Source organism: Acinonyx jubatus, chromosome B1 (genome assembly GCF_027475565.1).
Source record: "Acinonyx jubatus isolate Ajub_Pintada_27869175 chromosome B1, VMU_Ajub_asm_v1.0, whole genome shotgun sequence".
Lineage (NCBI taxonomy): Eukaryota > Metazoa > Chordata > Mammalia > Carnivora > Felidae > Acinonyx > Acinonyx jubatus.
In genome coordinates this window covers 77,572,989-77,596,269 of record NC_069382.1, presented here as the reverse complement: position 1 = coordinate 77,596,269, position 23,281 = coordinate 77,572,989, and the positions used below count along the sequence as shown (strand labels likewise).

Here is a 23,281-nt window from a genome sequence, read left to right as displayed (position 1 = left end):
TAAATTATTGTGAGATGTTGTGTGTCAGATGGATCCCTTTAAAAACGTATGGCAGAACTTCTCATATCTGCTGGAGGCATTCCATATTGTTCTGAGTAGTTGGGATTCCTGGCATGTGCTTTGTCCCTGCTCTGTTCTTTAGGACAAAGGACTTTCTGGTTTGCCATTGTTGTAGGTCACATGGTCAACAACATAGGGAGGATAAAATGAATGTAGTATTTTGAAAGTGATCCTTTTCCCCTGACTAGTTGTTGCTCTTCTTTCTTTTAGTTCTCTGTTGCCCCAGCGCCTTGATAGTTAAGTTATAAATTCTCAGAGTGGGAGTGAGTGGAACCTAATTTGTGGCCTGGGGAAGAGAGTTCGAACTCTAGGCATCTCGAGTAGGCATAGTCATTTTTTGAGGATTCCCTATCTTGAGTATGCATAGTCATTTTTTGAGGATTTCTTTGGGAGAAATCCTTATCTAATGGAATATTGCAAAGGAGCTTTTGGTTAAATTCAGAATCCTTTACTTTTCTAAGTAACTTAGTTTTTCTGTAATTTAAAACTTGGATTTCTGGAAGCCTGTGTGTGTGTGTGTGTGTGTGTGTGTGTGTGTGTGTGTGTCAAAAGAGGCATGAAATTTCCTTGTAAAGTGTTGTGAAGTTTCCTTTTCTATTCTGGGTATTTCTGATCTTCCGGAAATACAGGGTGAGAAGACCACTACTCACCTGCATACTCTTCAGTGCATTTTCGTTCGGTAAATATTCCCTGTGATTTTCATTTTCAGCATTGTTTGTTGCATGTTCTTGTCTTCAAAGGAAAAGCCCCAAAGCAGCCAATAGAAGAACGAGTGGTTGGAGTGTGTATATGGCTCCTACCACATTGACCTCCTTCTGTACTGTTTGCCAGCATGCCCAGTATTTACTTTGTTGTGAGCTCCAGGGACTCTGCTTTGCTTATTCACCTTCAATCCTTATGAGTAATTTTCAGTCAGACTGAGTGTGTAAACTTGTAGCCACAAACTGAGTCCTTACATAATGTAGTCTGATCACTAGTAAAGGAATGTAATTGACTTGTAAATTTCTGAGGAGGGGGAGGGAAAAAAATCTCCAACAGAAGTGTTCTGTTAATGAATGTGATAGACCCCTTTGTTGTTTAAAGACAACCGGCTTGCTATTTCCCTGAAGAAAGAGCTGTGTTGGGACTGTTGCACATTTCCCTGGCACATTGCCCCACCTCCTCTTCCCTGAAAATATTTATGGAGATCCAGTGTGTTAATAAATTTAGAAGTCATTTGATGGTTGCATTGGCAGCGTGAGATAAAGTAGCTAAAATATGTTGTTCATTTTATTTCTGGGTGGGGTGGAAGAGGGAAATGAAATACTGACTTTTTTTTTTTTTCCTCTTTGGAAACCTAATACGATGTTCTTTTGTTATCATTCTCATTCTCTAGGCATTAAGTGTAACTGAAACCCTGATTAAACCTTTGGAAAAATTCAGAAAAGAGCAACTTGGAGCTGTAAAGGTTTGTGTCTAATTTGAGCACACTTGTACGTGGAAGATGGACGTCCCTCTGCTGCTTCACTGTACTCTTGATTCGCATTTGGCGGCTTGGAAGGAGATGCTGGAGTAAACCATCTGTTGTTTTATGTTGTAAATGTGCTTTTTCCCCTTGGGGGGTATGAAATTGTAAACCAAACAAAAACACCTGGACGGGATAGTAAAACCTCTAGCAATCTTTGGCTACACCTTCCCATATAGAGGTTTGAAAATATCTTTAACCAGACCTCACATGCACTCGGAATAGAAGCATCTTACCTCTGTGGGGAGTACACTGATTCCTCATACGCCTCAGTTTTATGGAGGAGTGTAGCGTTATGTGAGGGTTTAAGATTAGAAATGCTGCTACACCATGATGCCATTGAAACTATACGAAGAGAACATTAGGTTTTGGGGACATAATTTCCTTCAATTTAACACCGATTTACTGAGCTTCTCTTACACGCCAGTGTTGTTATAGGTAGGTGCTGGGGATTCAGAGGTGGGTGAACAACAGCCCGCACTCAAGGATCTGGAAGTTAGCCAGGATTTCTGGGAACAACTTGGTGACTTTACCACAGGGAGCCTGAGATATATTTAGCAACTTCCAATACTAATGAGCTTTGAAATTATCCCAGAGAAATAATTTCTACCAACGTTTCCTGAATTTTGTGCATTCACCTGAGGGACAAAAAGTAACAATCATGTGTTGACTCTTTTTGGCTTGGCCCGGAAGAGAATAACATCACTTTTAGGTAGGGAAGAGAGTTTTTACATTTGGATTCTCCCCCCTCCCCACCAGTGGCTTGGGGTTGTGAAGCTTTTTTTTCTTCATCTTCCTAAGCAAAATATTAAAATGGTTTTGTACAAATAAACTTTGTGGCTTCAATGACTGTAGCTATACAGATGGGCCCAAAGAGTGCCAGCTTTTTAGTTGCTATTTAAAGAATCATTTCTCCTGTGACTTGTTAAAATATTAGATACATTTCCTTTTAGCATACTATTTTACCTTTTTAATGAAGGGCTATGTTTTCAGAGGAGATTAGTCAGGCACCCTCTAAGTCCTCTTCCTGGATTGTTTGCTGAGTTCCATGAAGCTGACTGTGTCTTCTGGATTTGCAGCAGGACACTGGAGGTCTGCTTTCACACCTGTGACCTTGGGCAGATAATTTGCTTTATAGTTCCTTATCTGTAAAAAGAGAGATTTGGGGATTTGACTGCTCTACTTTGTATTTTATGATACTGTTTTCTCTGATCTTGTCTTCTTTAGGCTGTTTTAAAGCTCGAACACCTTGACTGTTTGTTTTCTAACACTTCATTAGCAGGTACTGAATGTAAACAGTGTCCGTTTCTTATTAATTGGATGATGGTGGTGGTGAGTGAGGATTATATTATGGAAATGGAAAATGAATATGACTTAATATATTTTCTTTTTTATTTGCCATCCACCCTACTGTTTTTTGTTTGTTTGTTTTTAAGTAGGCTCCATGCCCAATGTGGGACTTGACCTCACAGCCCTGATAGACTATGTTCTAGCAACTGAGCCAGCCATGTGCCCCCCTACTGAGTTTTTATAAATTTCTAACCTTGAATTTTCTATTGACTGACTCCTTCTCCCTCTAAAACTTTTCCTGTTTCTGATGTTGTACTTGTTCAGAGTATATATCCAGCAAGCACCTCACAGAATAGCTTGCCATGTTAAAAGAAGTTATTTTAATAATTTTAGTCTATGCCTTGAGTTGTTTCATGGCCAGATTCCATCCTGAAGTCCCCCCTTTTTTTTATTCCTTCATTGTTCACTGTCTTTAAGTTTGTGAAGGATTTATCATATGTTCTTGTTCAGTACAGTATGTGTGTTGGCTGTCATACTATGGATACTATTTGAGGAGGCAAGTCCTTGTGGGTCACAGGGAGAAGGCCTTTTTTACTCAAAGTTTTATATGTTAAAGAATAGAGAATGGTGATGTTCTAGGTTATATAGTGCTATGTAAGCATCTGTCTCTAGACGTTCAGTGTTTAAATCTAGATTGTTCTGTGTTGAAGAGAAAAAGGCTGTGCTTTTTTTATTTACTACCGGCCTCCACTCTTGTCTTAATATATAAAGTATCTGATAAATAACCTATTCCACTGATAATTCTAGAAGAGGGTTTGTATAAAGGTTTGTAATCTGGATCCTTGGTTTTCTACATCTGTACTTCTTGAATATTTCATCATGTTTTGACAAACCTATATTTTTAGTCACTCGTTAATTGGGACACTTAAAAATAACTTTATGTAAGTTAAAGGTCTTTTTAAAAAAGCAGTTTTTATGTGGGGATTAAAAAAAAAAAAAAAGCCTTTAAAAGTTGACCACAGCAGAATGTTTCAGATCTCCTTGTTAGAATGTGGATCTTCTCTTTCTCTTCTCCTTCCCCACCTGGGGTGTCCTACCCTCTGCCTTTCAACTGGAGCTGTTTCCGTTCTGTTCACTCTTAGTTTCTCGGATTTCCAGAATCTCAGTGACATGTTTAATTTGTGGTTTTAATATGTCTGAACTGCTAGGTTTTTGCAAGCTGGATTTTTTAAAAGCCCTGAGCTATTCTTTTCTACTGTTGGCCTCCATTTGGATTTGTTCTCCTTCCGTCATATCTGTTTGGTTTGGGCTCATTCCTTGGTTCTTGGAGGTTCTGCTGATTTTCTTCCATGCTTGCCAGGTTCTCCTGTCTGTTGGAAAAATTCCATTTCTCGTCGCAGGACACAGGTCCTTCTGTGCTGTGTCACATGAGGTTCCTGTTCAGAGTTCCCTTCACAGCCTCACTCAGCTTTTACTTCCTCTGCAGCTCTTTCCTTTCCCCAGGGGCTTGTCACTTATCCTAGTGTCTGCACAATACTTTATCCAGAGCCATTGCTCATTAAATGTCGAATTAGCCACTTAGTCAAATTAGGAAACTAGTATGGGCACCGAATGACAGAGGAGCCTACTAGGCCGTTGTGTAAACTCTGTAAGAAATACCCCAACTTGCTATGACTTACATTGGGAGAATTTAAGATTTCTCTTGTAGATATTGGAACAATCCAGTAATGAAAATGTGGCCTCATGCAGGTGGCAGCATGCATGCAAATATCAAACAGATGCAACTAAACTATTGATAATCGAGCCAACTCAGATGCTAGTCTGAAAGAGCCAATTACTATTTTATTCACTGGAATAAAAAAATGTAACCAGAAGGGTTGAAAAAGATGTTCATTTCATATATTATAACTTACAGCCTCAGCCTTTCAGAGACCCTTGTGCCAAATTTCTTTTATATTTCTTTCCAAGATTGTATCTAATGACTAAATATTTAATAAAAGTTGACTTCCTGAGATTCTGTAAATGACTGCAGTGAGTGAATATGAGTGAAAAGCAAATCTACTTAAATAATTTCTCAAATTATGTTTGACAAAGCAGAAAAAAATGTTGACTTAATTACATTTTTTTCATTTTAGTTATAAAACACTTACCAGCACCTATCGTAAGGGAAGAGTCCCAGTATACAACTATGAATTAAAACACTAGTTGGCCTTCAAGACATGGTCAACTCTGGGTGTGGGGGAGATGCAAAACAAAACAAAACACTAAAAAGTGCTATAATTGAGGTAAGCATAGGTGCTCTGGAACATGCCCTATTGTCTCAACTTGGATTGCCAGGAAAGTCTTTCAGGAAGACCTGCTTCCTTCTTGTTTGAATCCCATTTCTGCCCCTAAGCTAGCTGTGTGGATTCGGGCATTCATGGTCTCCAGCTCTCAATTTGCTGATCTTTACAATGAGGCTAATGACCCCTGTCTCAGAAGGTTTTTGTGAGGATTAAATGAACTTGATAGTGTATTTCCCATGCCTCGAGAGGGGCCTGGCCTACATGGTTGCAGTTTATCTTATTATCCCATTTATGGCTTGCTCTGTGTCAACTTGCCAAACAAGAACCGCTCAGGTTTTTGTCTACTCTCTGCATGCCGCAAGAGTATGACATGCCAGAGTACCGTGGCTTATGACCCTCCTGGCCAGGTAGTGTGAAGATGATGGATAGGTGACCCTGCACAGTAGCTGAGGGTACGTGTCAACTTTGTCATTTTTGGTGCCACTGCAGCCACAGGCTTCCTTCTCTCATCCTCTGACAGATGTCTCCTGGGTGTGGAGTTAGGTGCTGGATTCTGTGGGGGAGGGAAAGCTGAATTCTCATTTCTTTGGGTAGGCTGCAGGGACTTAGAGAAAGGGGGAGAGTAAGGTTGGATAAGGCAAGTGAGTTGTCAAACAGGGAGAGGTGACATTTGGTGCAGAAGTTAAGGGAGGGTGTGCTGTTTTCACCACCATTGAGTGGTAAGGGGGCACTTCATGGACGAGATGGCATTTTTATCTGGGCTTGCAGGATGTTGGTAGACCAGGGGAGGGTAAGAACAGAGATTACAGAACTCTTGGGTATCAGGCTTGGACATCAGGACTGCAGTTTAAAAGGTGTTCCTGCCAAGTATATGTGTAATATGAATCTTGTTTCTTGCATGGGTGGTATTCCCCCCCCCATCTCTTTACTTAAATAAGGGAGGAAGAGTTGGAATCTCTAAGAAAGTATTTAGTTCTCCAGACTAGTCACGCCTTATTATTTTAATGTTTATCGTTGTAAAATAAGTTTTTTCATTTCCTCATCCCAGGAAGTTTGTAAAATAACCAAAACATTTTTAAAAAGTTACCTGGTAACTTTAAAAAGTCCCCCCCCCCCCTTTTTCCAAAGCAAATTCTAATGCTCTAAAGAAATGTGGACAATTCACAATCTCAAGCTCTTGTGAATTCTTTATATATTCCTTATTCATTTTTCCATGGAAATACTAATATGTGATTTTAGCAGAAAATTGCTTAATCTTAAGAGTGTTTTTATGTATTAGGAATATTTACTTTTCTTACATATTAATTGCATCTTCTCCCTGCTTTGTCGTTGGTCTTTTAGCTTGTCTGTTTTGTATTTTTTGATATTTAGAAGTTCTCATGGCTTCTTCCATTTCTTTTTTGCTTAAAAAGTATTGTCTGTTGTGAGATCTGATGAAACTGTTCTCTTTTATGGCTTCATTTTTTACTCGTGACTCTTTCAATCCATCTGGAATTAATTTTGATATGAGACATAGTTCTCTATTTCCAAGTAGTTAACTAATTATACCAACACCATTAGTTGAATAATATTTTTTATCCAGTGATTTATGATACAACCTTAAAAAGTATGTTTACTTCTAATATATTTAAAATATTAAGTTTTGTTTCTTAGGTTTCTGAATTCCCTTTACCATTTATACAGCATACACCTTATTTGGTTTCACTGTTTTTTTTTTTTTTTAATGTTTATTCAGTTTTGAAAGAGAGAGAGAGAGAGAGAGAGAGAGAGAGAGAGAATATGAGTGGGGGAGGGGCAGAGAGAGAGAGGGAGACAGAATCTGAAGCAGGCTCCCGGCTCTGAGCAGTCAGCACAGAGCCCGATGCGGGGCTTGAACTCATGAACCATGAGATCATGACCTGAGCTGAAGTCGGCCGCTTAACCCACTGAGCCACTCAGGTGCCCTGGTTACACTATTTTAAGTAATAACTGTTCTTTACTTTTTTGGGGGGTAGTTGAGGGGGTCGTGGGGCATGGGCATAGGTTTTGTAACCAATTACAAGCTGACTTTCAGTGAATCATAGTTAACCTGTAAACATAATTTTGTTTGTCTTACTCATGTTAAAATGTAAAAAAAAAACAAAAAAAAACGATTGCCACTATTTTATTTTTTTTAATGTTTGTTTATTTTTGAGACAGAGAGAGAGCATGAGCAGGGGAGGGGCAGAGAGAGAGGGAGACATAGAATCTGAAGCAGGCTCCATGCACTAAGCTGTCAGCACAGAGCCCAATACAAGGCTTGAACTCATCAACTGATGAGATCATGCCCTGAGCCGAAGTCAGATGCTCAGCCGACTGAACCAACCAGGTGCCCGGTAGTCACTATTTAAAAATCACTGGGTTTTTCGGCTGTTCCAGAAAAATCAGATGACATGGCTTGTATACTAGCCTGTACTCCCATGTGTAACACAAAAGCCATATGAGCACAAAGAAACAATACTACCCTGTAATGGCATTGAGAACAAATGCAAGAAGAAATAATTTTATTTAGGTCTTAAGATTTAAAAACAAAACACAGCAGCATTTGTATAACGCCATACCACATGTGGACGAACGCATTTCCACTCTTGTTGGTGGGTGGAATGTTCTTTCTTGGCTGAATTCTTTCTGCATAAAGCCTTTGATACCCCCGCTTTCTTTCATTCTCAACTTTACCCACGTGTTAACTTACAAACCCCACTGCTGCTGAGTGTGCTGGGTGTTTTGACTGCTCTTTTTAGCATCACTGCTTCCTTTGTCCTGTTCTGTGATTCTGATGAAATCAAATGCGTAAAAATATTTTCAGTGTTCCTGGTAAGTACGAATCTGCACTAGGGAGCATTTTTTACTACACAATCCTGCCTTGCGGTAACCGTGTGGTGAATGCAGCGGAATGCCTTCTCTTCCTGTTTTGTTTGAACGTGAGAAACATGCTCAGAGAACGCTGTGAGGCTGGTGCAGTCACAGTCCTAAGTGGCCAGGACGAGAGCTGGTTTTCTCACACCAGATCCAGCATGCATTCCACACTATCAGCTTGTTAAAATAGTGGAGATTCTGAAACAGTGGCCATATGTTTGTTTTACTTTATTTTTCTGTGAGTCACCAAAATAGTTGATGAAAACTGTAGTAATAAAAAGCAGAAAAGAGAGTAACTGTGTATTCATGCCTTAAGCTTTTTTTTTTTAAATAGTTGTAAATGAAACCTAGAGAGCATAAAGAAAAAGTGCCTCTGTGTCAACAAAAGTGTGACTGTTGTCACACGTAGGTGATCCATTGGGTCACAGAATTTTAGGATTGGATCTAAAAATGAGCAAGTACGAAAAAAAAAATCCCTGACTTCTTCAGTAAGAAAACTAAAGTTCTGTGTTGTGAATTTTTTTTCAAAGTTGTGTAGCTAATTTGTAATTCAACTTGGAATAGAAATGGGAAGAAACATCCGTTCTTGAGACTGACTGTCTTCCCTCCGTGTGGGATGAGCCAGCAGAGGCTCTGTCCTAGGTTCCCACAGTTTTCGTAGTCCCATGTCCTGAAAAAATAATGACAAATGTGAAGAAACAGACTTCTCACGTGCTTTGTTCAGTCTCTTTGCCTAATAAGAAAAAGATCATATCAGAAAAGATGGGGAATGTTCGTTTTTGCTTTAGAAAATAGAAGTTGGAAAATAGGGAAGAGAATGTTCCTTTCCAGGAGCCCTTGGAGAGTTAGGGAGAGTTTGAAGTTAATGGAAACATTTTGAGGGCATGAGGACATAGTGTGCTCTCGTTGGTGCTCAGAAATGTTTATTAAAAATCCACTTAAATTGGCAGAGGAGATCGTCTATCTTTTCTGTATTTAACCATTAGGATACTTGTTTTCTCAAAAAGCTTCTATCGACAAAGGAAGCAAATGCTGGTTCTAGGCAGTACCTGAGAGATGTTTGTAATGCTAATCACAGAGTCTCAGTACAAAGGTGTCAGTGTTTACCTTATGCCCTGTAGACTGATCTGTTGATACATATTCTGAATAGTGTAACAGAAATCACTGGGAAAGTTTGGGAAAGGAGATGATGTTTCTGATCAGAGGGTCTTATTGTTAAATTCACACTGGACAATTAAAATCTTTCCCAAGATTTTTTCCCCCCAATTGTGATGATGCTTCCTTTTTTTATGTAGACTAAAATTTACTCAGTTTTAAAAGAATCCCATTTCTATGCCAAAATCTGCACAAGTTTGCTGTTTTAACCCTGTGTTCTTTTTTATTATTATTTCTTTTAACGAGGGACAAGTGACATGGTGTTAATTGTAAGCACTTAAGTATGAAGAGTTGAAAACTAATGTGCTCGGTAAAAAGCCCATTAAAGGAAAAAAAGAAAAGATGAGTGACTCTTTAATCCTAATGCTGCTTTGATGATTCGTAAGCAGTGGCATGGGTACAGATAGATTTTTCAGATAGCTTCCTCACACTCGGTGGTACTTTATTTATTTTTAGATACTATTCATATCTTGAGCTTCCTAGTAGATAAACTTTGCGCATACATTTCCCCTCCTGTTTAATCATAGTTGTTTGTGTTTTCTGACTTGTAGGAAGAAAAAAAGAAGTTTGACAAAGAAACAGAAAAGAACTATAGTCTAATTGATAAGCATTTGAATTTATCAGCCAAAAAGAAAGACTCACACTTACAAGAGGTATTGTTTTTATTTTTCTGTTAATTTGTTCCTAAATTCAATGAGCAGTGCATGTTTTTTCCATTTAAAGTGTGCTTTTCTTTTGTGAACTTTTCATCTAGGGATGAAAAAAAAACGAAGAGGTAATGCCATGAATTAAGGGAAAAAAAAGTTCTTGTGGAACAAGACGCAAAATAATGAATACATCTTACAGTGATTAATTCAGTATAGATTCATAGTGTTAACATTTTTGATTCTGAGTATATTTTCACGGGAACAATTTTATCCAGCGTTACTGAAGAACGGGTATATTATTTTGGGGGGAATGGATTCATTAATTGGCTTTCAAGACTGTGAAGAAATGAATTTAATAAGCTCATATACCATTTTGTTTTTATGTGAAGGCAGCATTAATCTTATGTAATGCTGAAGATTCAGGAAGTTCAGCTTCATTGGAAAAAGAGCATCTGCTTTACTTGTGGTAATAGACTCATTTTTTTTTTTTTTTTTTTTTTTTTTGGAGGGAGCCATGTGTAAGGAGAAAGGAATTTATATCTTATCTCTCATTTTGTCTGTCTTTCTCTTTTCTAAATTCCCTGGCTCTTGTGTTTTCTCACTCACACACTTGAATGGAAACTCAGGGGTTTGCAATTTGGAACATATGTTTTCATTAAAAATAATGCTGTTTTGCAGCTGTTGGGATCTTGACTCATCCCACAACAGTGTGATTTTTTTTTTTCTTATTTGTTTATTTTTAAACACCTAAGGAATCTGGGCATAATATAACATTATAACATACTTTTACTGAAGTATCATCAAAATGACGCTAATAACATTGGCTCTAGTATAAAGCTGGTTTATATTTAAATGTCAGATATTTAGTTGCACACTATGTGTGTGTGTGGTCATTTTGACATTCCCCACATGTCACATTTACTTTTTCCTCTTTAATAACTTTGACATTTGGATGGCGTTTGGAAGTTTATAAAAGAGAAAGGAGCTTTTATACCATTTAATCCTCACTACAATACTGTAGGTAGGTAGGGCTCCAGTCTCTCCTCGTTCCACATTGTGTAGAAAACCATCCAGTTGTTCCATATGCTCCCTCTGCCCATTTTGAAATGACAGCTGTTGTTTTTATAGACTCTCCTAATGCCGGCAGCATTCTACCTGTCTTTTCCCCTTATCTCTCTTTTCAGAGATCCTGAAGGGAATTTCATTCTGTAAGTAAATTTCCGTCTTCACTGGCTAGTTAGGTATCTTATTCAAGCCGTTGCTTAGGCAAAATCTTTATGGCCATCCTTGGCCCTTACTCTCTTACCCTACATCCAGTCTGTTGGCATATATTGTCTGTAGCTTCCGGACATTCTCAGAATATGGCCACTTCTACTCCCCCCGCCACCCCCCCACCCCAGGCCCCATCTCACCCTGGCCCATGCGGCTGGCATCTCTCACATGGATTACTGCAGAGCCCTCTTAATTGGTCTCCCTGCTTCCACCAAGATATTTCTACAGTTTATTTTCTATACAGCAAGCAGGGTGAAGCTTGATGTTGCTGGTCCTCCCCAGACCCCCCACTAATAGCTATCTGCGGAGGCCCAGGGCCCACCCCCCTGTCCTCGCACCCACACAGGCTGCTTTTGCTCTGGCTGGGTTGGGTCAAGCATCCTCTGCGCTCAGGGCCATTGCTTTTTTGTTGTCCTACTGCCTGGTACGTTTCCAGCCCAGACCTGTATGCCTCACTCCTCCATGTACTCTCTGCTTAGAGTTCACCTTACTAGAGAAGTCCCCCACCGTCTTATTTAAAGTGTCCCCCTTATGCGGTTTTAATTTTTTCACATTCTTACAAACATTTGACATACTAAATATTTGGTTGTTACATGGCTTCTTGCACTGTCTTGTAAGCTCCTTGAAGGCAGCGACATTGTTTTATTCAGTAGTCTGTCCTTTACACCTAGAATAGTACTAGTCAGGGAGTAGGCAATAAATACTGAATGAAGAAGGATGAAGTTGCTTGCGTAGTGAGCTAGGGCTCCATCCATTTGATCATTTCCAAAGATAATTAGACTCCAGATCAGCAATTTGAAGACACCCTCAAGATGAATAATTTTAGTTTCATTTAAACTGTACATTCTGCCCTATCTTGCTATTTACTCTTTACAAACATACAAACTCCCACTTGAAACAGCTTTCTATTGCAAACATGAAGGCCTTTTTTGGGGGGGATGCTCTTTAAAGGGAAAAAGTTAGATTTGGATTTTCGTTGCTTTTGGCATTGGCTTATGTATTGCTAATCTTTAGTGAACTGAGTTGAGGTGCTCAAGAGGTTTATAAAGTTTGCTGAGAGTGGTACTGAACAAAGGCATAGAAACTTGCATCATTTATTCTTTCTCTTTGTCTCAAATGAAAGTAACAGGAGACGATTGTTGCAAACACCAGGCTGGCTATTTTGGTAATTTTGTTAGGACCATTAGCTGTAGTTCTGTGTTTATTGAGCACAATACCTTCTACTTCCATCCCCCTCCCTAAATTCTAATTAATATTTACACTAGAACGAGTATCAGACATTTGAGAAAAATCTGTTTCTGTTAATTTTTGAAGTATATTTTTGTTTTTTGAGCGGTCAATTGATTATATTTCAGTATATGTGACTGGAGGAGTAGATCTTGTGAATAACTTTGCAGGAGAATGGTCTGTTCTTGTTACAAATACTTATAGAAGGAATGGCCAGAAATTGGGTGATGGTCAAATTGGAATTTGTTAAAAATGTCACTTTTGCTTGATATAGTAAAAAGTACAGTCTGAATGTGTGTTTTCCCGCACTGCCCAGCAATAAGCTCGCTACTGACACTATCTACCTGAGACAGCATCAGCCCAGGGGGTTAAGGGCTTAGTCCAGAGCACTGTCCCTTTTTAAGATACCAGTTGCAAATCAAGGTGTTACCTATGCTTCTGATTTACTTGCTATAAATTAGATGATCCTATGTCCCCCTCCTTGGGTTTGATTCATTTCCTGAGTGGCTCACAGAACTGAGATAAAACATTTACTTAACTAATTTATCGTAAAGAATAGTATAAAAGATTGAGATCACTAGCTAGATGAAAGGGTACACACGGTGGGGTCTGGAAGGGTCCCAAGCATAGAAACTTCTGTCCCCATGGAACTGGGGTGTATTACTCTCCAGGCACATGCATGTGCTCACAGACCTTGAAGTTCAAGCGTTTTTACAGAACTTCCTACGTTCTTTGCCAGAGGTCAGTAGGTGGGACTGAAAGTTCTAGCCCTCTGATCATTTAGTCTTTCTGGTGCTATCTAGAGGCCCCACCCTAAGTCATCTCAGTGGCATAAACTCCGGAGAGGCTCTTTATGTATGGCAAAAGATATTCCCATCTCTCAGGAAATTCCAAAGGTTTTGGAAGCTTTGTGCTTTATTCCACATATAGTGATTGCCTTCCAGACTTGAGTCAGGCTCTAAAGGACTGTGCTGCTCCATATCATTAGGGTGCCCTTGGCATTGTTGTAAATGACAGGTTATGGGCAACCCTGGGGATTTTGGTGATCTAATCACACAGTGCGTGGCATAGTGGTTATGGATAACCAGAATACTAGGGGTGTGTATAGAGGTTGACCATCAATGAATGCCAGGGTGATTGGAATAGTACAGACAACCAGGTGAGAAAATCTGCTGAAATAAAGAGCCTACTTGGCTAAGTCTGATCTTTGTGTAATTTTCTTGAAGGACATTTCCCAGTAACCAAACATGAGGAATCTACCTGGAACTCTTCACATCTTCATTTTATTAAATACGAAACAAAATTGCATCCCTCTCGCCCCCGCCCCCGCCCCAGAGTTGTGTCTGCTAGCTACTGGTGGCTGAACTTTCAAACTCTGGTTATTCGAGGCATAAAAAAGATGATTTTGATGAGTATTAAGTAGAAATTCTCATTTTAGCTTAGTAGCTTAGTAACATAACACTCTTATATAACATTCTACTTGAAAATTCATTTCATGCTAAAAAAATTTTTTTTGCCATGATAGATACTTTTTCCCTCCAAGATGAAAAAGATTGTTGTCACATTTCCATACCATAAAATATACGCACTTCATGATTTTCAAGGGCACAGTTCAGTGGCATTAAATACATTCACATTGTTGTGCGACCACCGCTACCTTCACATCTAGAGCTCTTGTCATCTCTTAATACTGAAACTCTGTGCCCATTGAATAAAACTTCCCCAGCTCCCTACCCCTATCTCCTGACAACCACCCTTCCACTTTCTGTGTTGGTTCTAGGTAGCTTATAAAAGTGGAATCATAGAGTATCTGTCCTTTTGTGACTTGCTTATTCACTTAGCATAATGCTTTCAAGGTTCATCCATGTTGTAGCACGTGTCAGAATTTCCTTCCTTTCCGAGGCTGAATAATATTCTACTGTATATGTATATATATATCACATTTTGTTTATCCATGTATCTGTCAGTGGATACTTCGCTTGCTGTTGCCTTTTAGCTATTGAAAATAATGTTGCTATGAACCTGGTTAGATAAATCTTTTCGAGTCCCTGTTTTCAGTTTTTATGAGTATATACTGAGAAATGGAATTGCTAGGTCACGTGATAATTCTGGTTTTAATTTTTTTGGAGGACTGCTATGCTGTTTTCCAGAGTAGCTTCATCATTTTACATTTCCACCAACAGTGCATAGGGTTTCAGTTTCTCCATATCCCCATCAACACTTGTTTTGTTTTAATGTTTTTAATGTTTTATTATTTATTTTTGAGAGAGAGAGAGAGAGAGTGTGTGAGCAGGGGAGGGGCAGAGAGAGGGGGAGCCACAGGATCTGAAGCAGGCTCCAGGCTCTTGAGTTGTCAGCACAGAGCCTGACGCGGGACTCGAACTCATGAACCATGAGATCGTGGTCTCAACTGAAGTTGGATGCTTAACTGACTGAGCCACCCAGGTGCCCCTGTTTCTTTCTTTCTTTCTTTTTTTTTTTTTTTTAATAGTTTTGTTGTTGTTTTGATAGGCGTGAGGTGTTATCTTGCATTTGTATTTCTGTAATGATTAGTGATGTCGAGCATCTTTTCAAGTGCTTCTTGCCATTTATATATTTTCTTTGGAGAAATGTCTAGATAAATACCTTTAAAAGTAAAATTGGCCAAATTAAGAAATATATTATGTGATGCCTTGTAAGAATGGTTTCTAGGCTGGCCATTCTTTCCCTGCTCTTCCTCCATGGAACCCTGCTCCTCCCATAGTGCCCTTCTAGTTAGACCAGATAAGCTGGAACTTTTTTTTTTTTTTTTTTTTTGAACAGTCTCCTGACCATCTGGTGCCTGTTTACTCCCAGAGGATGAGACATTTTGAGGACTTAACAGCCTGACTGCCTACAGATGGGCTTCAAGCTCTGGCCCAACTTTTGAGAACCAGGCTCTTTTCTTTTTTCTTTGACTGAAGTACAGTTGACATACAATTTTACATTAGTTTCAGGCACAACATAGTTATTTGACAGCTCTATACGTTATGCTGTGTCCACCATAGATGTAGCTACCATCTGCCCCCAAACAACACTGTTACGGTGCTATTGACTATATCCCCTATGCTGTACCTTTCATCCTCGTGACTTACTCATTCCGCAACTGGAAGCCTGTACCTTCTCTCTCCTTCACACGTTTTGCCCATCCTCCTCACCTCTCTCCCGTCCAGCAGCCGTCGTCTCGTTCTCTGTTTTTATGGGTCTATTTCTGCCTTTTTGTTTATTTTGTTTTGCTTTGTTTTTTAGATTCCACGTATACATGAAATTATATGGTATTGTCTTTCTATGTCTGACTTATTTCACTTAGCCTAACAGTGTCTAAGTCCATCCATGTTGTTGTGAGAAGAGCTCATCTGTTTTTATGGCTGAGCAGTAGTCCATTGTATATATGGCACATCTTCTTTATCCGCTCATCTGTTGGTGGACACTTGGCTGCTTTCATATCTTGGCCATTCTAGATAATGCTGCCATAAATATAGGCGTGCTCACGTCTTCTCAAATTAACGCTTTTGTTGGGTTATACCCGGAAGTGGAATTACCAGATCGTATGGTATTTAAGAACCAGGTTCTTGAGATGGTACCATAGCTACCACTTCCTCACCTGCTGCCTTCACTCATGACTACTGAAGTGACTACAGTTTCCCAGGCCGACTGCATTCTTACAGGATTTGTCAACGGAAATAATGTTTATGTGATTTTGATCATATGTGTATGGTTCAACCTTGGGTGTCCGTTGTGGTTGGGGTGAGTTTTTCGTGAAGAGGCATCCTTCAGTGTTTAATCCTTTGGGGCCAATCTCATCATAAAGAGCAAGCGTTGGCAGACTTTTTCTGCAGAGTCAGATAGTAAACGCTGTATACTTTTGCAAACTCTAAGGTCCCTGTGGCAGCCATAGTATTCAGTTTGGCTGTTCTAGCAGGAAAGTGGCTATAGAAGGTCTATAAACCAGTAGCCACGACTGTGTTCCAGGACAACTTTGTGTAGAAAACCAGGCTGCAGGTTGCCAACCTCTGGTCAAGCATTTCACTCCTTACCATCTCTGATTTAACCAGCCTCTATTACTTTAACATAGGCAGATATGCAAGTGGAGCAAAACCGGCAGCACTTTTATGAACTGTCCCTTGAGTATGTATGTAAGCTTCAGGAGATCCAAGAAAGAAAGAAGTTTGAGTTTGTGGAACCTGTAAGTATCATAGAAAGTTGTTCTGCTGTTACATTTAATAGATATCCTAGAAGCATTTTTCTTTCTAGATGAAATTTACAGTTCCTGGGGACCAGGATACATACACAGGAAGCAAGACATCATGAATTGTAAAGGGTGGACCCAGATCGTGATGAGGTCAAGGAACCACCTTCACAGTTCAGTGGTTCTCGGCCTTTGCACAGCAACATATAGTGAATATTATTTCTCAATGACTGCAATCAGGTGCAATTTCTGCCACCCTATTGTAGACCCACCCTTTAAAGAAAACCCTGTGAAAGAAGTGTTAGGATGGGAGAGTGAGCAGTGGTGTCGATGGATAATCTTCACTCTTCTCGAATTTGTTCTGAAGCAAGTACACCAATCCAAATTTTAGCACTTTAAACCGTTCTTGGTAACAAATTATTATTATTCTTTTTTTTCAACGTTTATTTATTTTTGGGACAGAGAGAGACAGAGCATGAACGGGGGAGGGGCAGAGAGAGAGGGAGACACAGAATCGGAAACAGGCTCCAGGCTCTGAGCCATCAGCCCAGAGCCTGACGCGGGGCTCGAACTCACGGACCGTGAGATCGTGACCTGGCTGAAGTTGGACGCCTAACCGACTGCGCCACCCAGGCGCCCCTGTAACAAATTATTTTTAACGCGACTGTATGCTCATGGCAGCCGAGGTTAAGAACCAGCATATGGAGCATTTGAAACTATTTTGTGAGTTACTCTGGCAGTTCTTTATACTTATTTTAGAGACATATGATTTGTGTTTGTGCTTATATAAATTTTATATATATGTGATGTATATGAAGATATGTAAAGTAATAATTCATACTGTGGGTTTTAGTGAAAACAAGAAACACTAGAATTCATGATTCGCAAGATTAATTTTAATATAGGTGTTTTTTTTGCATGTGGTTTTTTAAAAAACAGTTTTACTGAGATAAAATTTACATGTATACAATTATCCACTGTATGTGATTTTGAGAAACAAAAAATAACCAAGTAATGATTAACTTAAAATTGGCATTCATGGAAGCAATAGTCCAGTTGGAATAATAGATTAACCTAATTTCAACCATTAGGGAACAATTCATCTCCTTAAAGCTTTCTTTTATGTAAAATAATAATGACCTACATTATTTACAGTGCTCTTTGTTCAAGGCATTGTTCTAATACTTCATCATGCTCATGTGTTTATTCCACACAGGAGCTCCAGAAGGAGATATTTTTATTATCCCACTAAGCAAATACGGAAATAGAAGTACAGAAAATTTCATTAATTTCCCCAAGGTCTCATAACATAGCTGAAGTTGGGGATTGATCCCTGCTGGCCACTTGACATTAGAGTCCCAGATTGCTAGCCATTATGCTATGTGACATTATAAAGAAAATGAATTTCAGGATTTTCTTAATTCCTATCCCAAATTATGCTTGTACTCACTTTAAATTTACTCCCATGTTTGGGCGGAAGGAGGTGCCCTCTAATCAAGAAGAGCAGGTTGAGGGTTGGTAAGAACTCAGAGCTTAATTATCTCCCTGTCTCTACCTGTCTCTGCCCCAGTCACTGACTGTCCTGGTAGACAAAAGAGAGAGGTTGTGCTGCACTAAATGCCATTGGAGAGAGCCTGTAGCTCTTTGATTCTGTGATTTCACTTTTTGTTACAGTTTGTGTTGACCTATGGTGATAAGGTTTCAATTATAAATGGATATGGAGATTCTCTTCAAAAAAAAGAACACATGGGTGCTGTATCATTTCTTCAGTACAGTGCACTATAAAAGCTATCTAATGGCTCTGATATTTAAGGAGAAATCACAAATCTTTCATTTTTTAAAGAGACAGCTTAATAAATAATATGCGGTTAGATTTAATTGACTTCTGGTGACTTCTTTTAATTTTATTTCAGTAGAATTGCAATGGGATGGGGGAAACGTGGCTGTTTTTTATTCTTTCTTCTTCCCCCTGAGGTTTTTTTTTGTGCTAATGTCATTTTTTCCCCCCCTTTGTCTTAGATGCTGTCATTTTTTCAGGGAATGTTTACTTTCTATCATCAGGGCCATGAACTTGCCAAAGACTTCAATCACTACAAAATGGAACTACAGATCAACATTCAGAATGTAAGGAAATGAAAGCTTTCTGGTATAAAGGATGTTTGAGATGTGTATTTTTGATTTGGTATGTGAAAAACCTTAAACTAAGACCAGACTGAGCTGTTGGTGCTGAGAAACTGAGGCTACGTTGCCACCTTCTGGTCAGTTCTCAGCATAACAAACTGTTCTTCATGGAGGTGAGGCTCGGGGAATTGTGCCACCTGGCGGTTTTTTTTTTTTAAATTAATGAATTTGTTTTATGAATTTATTTTTCTTGCCTTTCAGAAAAGTCACTAGGTATGTTTTTTAAATCAGGAGTCACATAAATTATATTTTTCTTTTTCTAGTTTTATTGAGATTTAATTGACACACAGTACTATTATAAGTTTCAATTGTACAGCGTATTGGCTTGACATTCATATTGAAAGACAATTACCATGAAGAGTTTAGCTAATGTCTGTCACTTCATGTAGTCACAGAAAAATGTTGTTTCACGTGATGAGAACTTAGGATCCACTCTCTTAGTAACTTTTTTTTTTTTTGGAATATTTTTTTTTAAAATTTTTGAGACAGAGCATGAGCAGGGAAAGGGCAGAGAGAGAGGGAGACACAGAATCCGAAGCAGGCTCCAGGCTCTGAGCTGTCAGCACAGAGCCCGATGCGGGGCTCAAACTCACGGACCGTGAGATCATGACCTGGGCTGAAGTCGCACGCTTAACTGACTGAGCCACCCAGGCGCCCCTCTCTTAGTAACTTTTAAGTATGTCCTACAGTAGTGTTAACTGTCACCATATTGCACTTTGTGGGATAGTTGTAAGGATAAGTTTTGTTATGTAACTTTCAGTGTTCCATGTAGGGAACAGACAAAAGAGCACTCCACATTACATGTAAGGCATTTTAGTTCAAATCATCTCAGTTTCTTCTGTGTATCTTACTTGATTTTTGGTTGCTGGTTCAAGAGGAATTTCTTTCCTGTGTTTATGCATATTCACTAATGTATTGAGTTCACAGTTGCAGTTGGTCCGTATTATTTTCCTGGAAAATGTATGCTTTCAAAGAGGTCTTGGATAAAGAGATTTAGGAGAGCTTTCTTAATTTATTAAATTATTACAACATATGTGATTTTGATCAGAAAGTGGTGGGTGTTTTTCCTCTTAACACTTGAGTTGACTTTGGGAAGTGTCCTCATTGGAATGCTATTCAGATTATGTTTAGTATAATTTTAGACCTTGATGGAAAAAAAGCGAGTGAGTTTTGGAATACATGCATATGAGCGCATACTGAAAGACACATGAAAGATGGGACTCTCTGTGCTGTTGTTGCCTGACTTTCACTTTGATATCTTGAGACTGAGGAGGAATGATTTTTGTATAGATTTTGTTTCCAAGTTTTTGTTTTTGCATAGTTCCCTACATTTGGAAATGTAGATAACGAAGTTTCTTTTTCTTTTTTTTTTTGTAAATCATGTGTCAATTTGTATTTGTAGATTATTTGGACATTGAGCTGGGTTAAATAACTAAGAGTACAACCCTCCCCCCCCCCCCCCACTGTCAGTGATTATAATGTAACAGAATTTAAAAATATATCAAAATGCATATGTATAGATACGTTCTAATTTTATTTTTGTGATAAAGTAACATTTTATTTATTTTGAGAGAGAAAAAGAGAGTGTGTGAGCAAGCGAGCAGGGGAGGGGCAGAGAAAGAGGGAGAGAGAGAATCCCAAGCAGGCTGTTAGCACAGAGCCCAATGTGGGGCTTGAACTCATGAACTGTGAGATCATGATGTGAACTGAAACCGTGAACTGAAACCAAGAGTGATGCTTAACTGACTATGCCACCCAAGTGCCTTGATTAGTTCTGATTTTATTTTAGTTTTTTATTTATTTACTTTGAGAGAGACAGAGAGAGTGAGTGAGCATAAGTAGGGGAGGGGCAGAGAGAGGGAGAGAGGAGAGACAGAGAATCCCAAGCAGGTTTATGCTGTTAGCACAAAGCCGGATGTGGGGCCCTATCGCATGAACCATGAGATCATGACCTGAGCCAAGATCACGAGTCAGACCTTCAACTGACTTACAACCAGTCGCCCCTAGTCTAACTTGAAATTGTCTCTATAGGTAGTAGAATTAGCCTAATGTTGCTATGATTTTTCAGAATACTTATGCAGACAGCTGAACACAGTGTTGTGAAAAGAACACTACATAGTTAGTGTAGAAGATAAATTATACTCCTGATTTTTTTCTTGTACCAACTGCCTATATAACTTGTGGAAATGTACTTTTTCTGTGTGGACATCATCTGTTAACTGTAGGGCTGGCCTGGGTGAGAACCTTCAGGCAGAACTGGATCCATAATTTGTGGGACCAATGTAAAATGGGAAGGCAGGGCCCTTATTTAAAAATGAATAATTTCAAGTCTGTGACAACAGAGCATTAAACCAAGTGTGTGACCTTCTGAGCACAAGATTCTTTGTGGTTGTGCAGACTACATGCCCATGAAGCTGGCTGTGCCTTAGTGTCTTGGGTGACAGGTGGGATAGACACATTATCATCTCCCGTGGGCTTCACTGAAACTGTCCATGCACAGCTTGCTTGTGGATGGAAGTACTTTTGTAACAAGCCTGTATTGTAAGAGGGATCTAGTTACCTTACATACACCAAAATAATTGCGAGAGATTAAATATTTCAATGTAAATGAGCCAATACTCAGTCATGAAATATTACAAGCAAAACTTAAAAACAAACTATCACTTAAAATGGTTCACAAGGGGCCCCTGCGTGGCTCAGTGGGTTAAGCATCTGACTCTTGATCTCTGGTCAGATCATGATCTCACGGTTCCTGAGTTTGAGCCCTGCATCAGGCTCTGTGCTGACAGCTTGGAGCTTGCTTGGAGATTCTCTCTTTTCCTCTCTCTCTTTGCCCCTCCCCTGCATGCTCACTCTCTCTCAAAATAAACAAACATTAAAAAATATTTAAAAAAAGGTTCACAAAATAACTTGGTTAAATATATTCAGAAGTTAACTTACACACTTGAGAACAGCTTTCCCATAGAGAAGTGGGCAAAGAACAGTTGACTGGAAAATTTTTCTGTACCCTTGGAATTTAAGGATTGTCATCAGTATTGCCCTGATACTGCTTCTCTAAATATTTATCTCTTTATTTTGTTGTGTTTCTGAGTCTGCTCCTGCAACTCTTTCAAGTAGAGCCTCTTCTTTGTGCCTCACTGGCAATTTTGAGAACACCTGACCAAGGTGTCTTTGCTGTTCATTTTTGCTTTAAGCTAATTCTTTTCCCTTCAGAAATACCTGCACGTTTGAAACACATGGCACTTGTTCTGTGCTACCTGCTGAACATTTTTACTGTATTGCTGTAATTTGCTCATTTCTTGGCCATTTCTCTCATTCCCTCATGATAGCAGCTTTTAGTGTAAAAAAGGGAAAACGCTGGCTATATAAAACTACAAATTACAAAAAGGCATATTATTTTTATGCTCTGTATATTTGTGTATTAAAGGACATATACCCAAATATTAAAACCAAATCATAGTGTCGATTATCTCTGCACTATAATGCCATGGATGATTTTGGTTGGTTTGTAAGTATTTTACTATAGTAAAAAAAATCGCAAAATCATTTTATAATCAGAAAAAAGGTAAATGTTATCTAAAAATGAAAACAAGCTACTTTTCGTCTATCTGATTTCACCTTTTCTATTGTAAAAATGATCATACCTCTTTTATTTTTTATTATTTTGGAAGCAACTTATTCCTCATCCACTTTCCATAATCCAGAGTAATACATGGAAAGGAAAACAGAGCAAGATGGCTTTTAGAAGATAGATTTTCTATTTCTAGAAAAGTAGATTTCTATATCTGGAAAAATATAAATTGGATCAAAATTGAAGGGTATTTTAAAAAACTAAATTTAAACTTTTGTTATCTTTATCCCCAGAAGAATGTAGGGAAAGAGAGACTAGAATAGAATTCTTCCTAGAAGGAAATTTAATGTGAGAAATCTTAGGATTCATGGAGAATCCCCAGAAAATACTAAGAATAGTTAAGATTTTAAGAATATGCCCAAATATTTTTGTTACAGTGTTGTGAGAAAAATAGAGCACTAAAATAATAAACTATCTTTTTTTCAAAAAGAGATTGGAAGTGATTGTGTAAAAAATACAAATGTGGTTATTTGTGAGAAATAGGTTTATAGTCCCTTTTAATTGCTTTTGAACCTTTTCTTTTTGTAGTTTGTGCCCTTCCCTCTTTGTTTTAAAATCTTGTGGATTAGTTTTTGTATTCTGAAACAAAAATTAAAAATACAGTTTCTCTTCCAATAAGATTTAAAACAATAAATTGTCAGTTTGATAGTGAAGATTTCCTTTTATCCTCTGTTAGATGAGAATAATTGTGACTCTTGGGTGACTTACTTGTAACAGTAGTAGTCGTAGTAGTAATGGCAGCTAAATTAATTTTGTTACCAAGTGCCAGGTATTACCTGTGTGCTTTATTTGGATTATACACATTTAGTCTTTGTAAAAGTTCTATGATGTAGATTTTTTTTCATTCCTATTTTACAGATGAGGACAATGAGGATAATAACTTCCTGATATCATACCTTAAGGTCAGGGCTGACACTGGAACTTGGGCAGAATCACTCTAGGGGGTCA

The 23,281-nt window shown here is 38.6% G+C and overlaps 1 protein-coding gene across 3 annotated transcripts in view; it reads left to right on the top strand.

Moving 5' to 3' along the window:
• Positions 1-23,281, top strand: part of ARHGAP10 (Rho GTPase activating protein 10) — a 319,834-nt gene that overhangs the window by 101,765 nt on the left and 194,788 nt on the right. For 2 of the 3 annotated variants that reach the window (XM_053216886.1, XM_027066965.2), the window contains 4 exons: positions 1,436-1,507; positions 9,720-9,821; positions 16,408-16,518; positions 18,541-18,645. In XM_053216886.1, coding sequence (XP_053072861.1) covers positions 1,436-1,507; positions 9,720-9,821; positions 16,408-16,518; positions 18,541-18,645 — 390 coding nt within the window. The remainder of the gene's footprint in view (positions 1-1,435; positions 1,508-9,719; positions 9,822-16,407; positions 16,519-18,540; positions 18,646-23,281) is intronic. The other variant, XM_053216887.1, reaches the window with a different exon arrangement.